This window comes from Palaemon carinicauda, chromosome 3, assembly GCF_036898095.1.
Source record: "Palaemon carinicauda isolate YSFRI2023 chromosome 3, ASM3689809v2, whole genome shotgun sequence".
Lineage (NCBI taxonomy): Eukaryota > Metazoa > Arthropoda > Malacostraca > Decapoda > Palaemonidae > Palaemon > Palaemon carinicauda.
In genome coordinates, this window is record NC_090727.1 from 109,287,578 (window position 1) to 109,290,077 (window position 2,500).

At 30.3% G+C, this 2,500-nt stretch overlaps 1 protein-coding gene across 1 annotated transcript in view; it reads right to left on the reverse strand.

The window, feature by feature from the left end:
• The window catches only part of LOC137633397 (basic proline-rich protein-like), a 25,015-nt gene that overhangs the window by 3,016 nt on the left and 19,499 nt on the right, over positions 1-2,500 (reverse strand). The window contains exon 3 of the mRNA XM_068365627.1: positions 1,351-1,406. Within this exon, the coding sequence (XP_068221728.1) occupies positions 1,351-1,406 (56 nt within the window). The remainder of the gene's footprint in view (positions 1-1,350; positions 1,407-2,500) is intronic.

Consider the following 2,500-nt stretch of genomic DNA (forward strand, 5'->3'; position numbering starts at 1 on the left):
AACAATAATAATAATAATAATAATAATAATGATAATAATAATAATATATGTGTGTATACATGTGTATATGTATATATATACAGTATATATATATATATATATATATATATATATATATATATATATATATATATATATATATATATATATATATATACGTATATAAATTATATGCATATATATACAGTATATATATATATATATATATATATATATATATATATATATATATATATATATATATATATATATGTAATCCCTAAATACTTTAAATATTTTGTTCGTGGATTCTGTCATTTGTTTTAACTAAGTCACGAAAAGTTCTCTTGGAATATTCTTTATTCCCCGGCCAAGGTTTTGTTTGTGTTCATTTGTATAGTGTTTATTAACCATATGTTAGTTTTCTGCTTTTCATGTTTTGTGGAGCGGACTGCCCGTCTTCAGTGCTTAGCTTGTCGACCTGCCCCATTACGTAGTTATGCTTTCGCTCTCTCTCTCTCTCTCCGTTTACTTGGAGTGCGTTTTTGGGCAGCGGGGTAGAGAGTGTCGGCTCCCCATCAGAGGAGGTCTTACAGCATTTTTTTTCACGGCTTAATTATCAGACGATATTTGTTCCTGCTCCTGCAGCTACCATTGATTTTGAGAGGCTCCTGCTAATGAATTTTAGCCTTATAAGCATTGCTATTGCTTTTGTGCTGCTGCCTGCCACTGCTGCTGGCTGTTGCCGTGTGTCTGACCTCCTTGAGTCGTGAGGAGGCCTTCTAGTGACGAAGAACGGTAAGCGAACCGTATATGTTCTTCCTTCGCCTGCTTAAATCATATAGACAAGACGTTGCCCTAGTGATCCCCTTGGTGCAAGGACACCCCTAGTGATCCTGAAGTAGGACAATCGCTGGTGATTGTGTCATAATAATCTTTAATTACGAATTCGATGCGGTTTTTGAGAACTTATGCAAGCATTCTTCAGATATTTCTTCGTGACCTGTAAAGTGTAGTATTATCGCCAATTTAGGATATATTATTATTTAAAGGTGTATTATGATAATTATTGTAAAAATAATTTGTTTTAAGGTTTACTTCACTCTGCAACTCTTAACTGTCGTATGCTAGGGAAATTGTGTATTTTTCTACCTCCTACACCTTTTCTTTCTCTTCGACTGAGGTATAAAAGTTAGGTAGGCGTGTGACGGTTCGAGAGTTATTATTGTAAAGTACTGTATGTGTTTTTCCAGTTCCTAAGAAAGCTTTTCGAGGACTACTTTATGTAATTTAAGACTGCTTTTATCAATAAAATTTTATTGTTAAGTTCGATTCAGTGTTTTTTGTATCCCTCTTTGAGAGTTGTTTTGCTTTGTGGATTTTGCGTCGCTGCTGGTTCTTGCCTGGTATTTTGGCACTGAGCCGGTCTGAAAAAAAAGAATCCTGGATGAACATAATCAATCTTAAGTTCATTACTATATATATATATATATATATATATATATATATAAATATATATATATTTATATATATATATATATATATATATATATATATAAATATGTATATATATATAGATATATATATATATATATATATATATATATTATATATATATATATATATATATATATATATATATATATATATTATAGTCACGGAAGGAGAACCGAGTTTGTGTTTTTCTTTTTTATTTTTATGCTCATCACGTGTTAGCTTTTGTGATATTTACACACGCACATACACAGACACACACACACACACACACACACACACACACATATATATATATATATATATATATATATATATATATATATATATATATATATATATATATATATATATTTATATATATATATGTGTGTGTGTGTATGTGTGTGTGTATAATGATAAATTTTGCACATTTAGATGTGTTTTTCATATTCATATAAGTATATATTACACACCCTCAATACTGTATTCTCTCTATACCTCGGGATCAGAGAACCAAGGGGGAATCAACTCGGAGATAATAGCTTCTGGTCGGCCGGGGAACCGAACCCTAGGTCAAGGAGAGAAAATTGGTATTACACACACACACACACACACCACACATACACACATATATGTATATATATATATATACATACATATATACGAAATTTATATATATATATATATATATATATATATATATATATATATATATATATATATATATATATACATATATCTTATGCCTGTTGTAGAATTAGGGAATATGTTTGAGGTAGTTCTAGCATGCTGATTACGGCCCAATATCCGTCACTGCCATATTATCTTATTCCTTTCAATGTGGTTGGCCTAGAAAGCAAACTTTTTGCATATGCAGATGATGCTAATCTCCTGAATTTAGATCTCAATACACTGCACACATAACAACTAATATATATGTTTCTAGTATACTGTAAGACAAAGGCCTCAGACACGTCATTTCATGTTTGTTTTTTTCTGACTCGATATAATTAGATCATTATATTTTGTAGTCCTCCATATACCT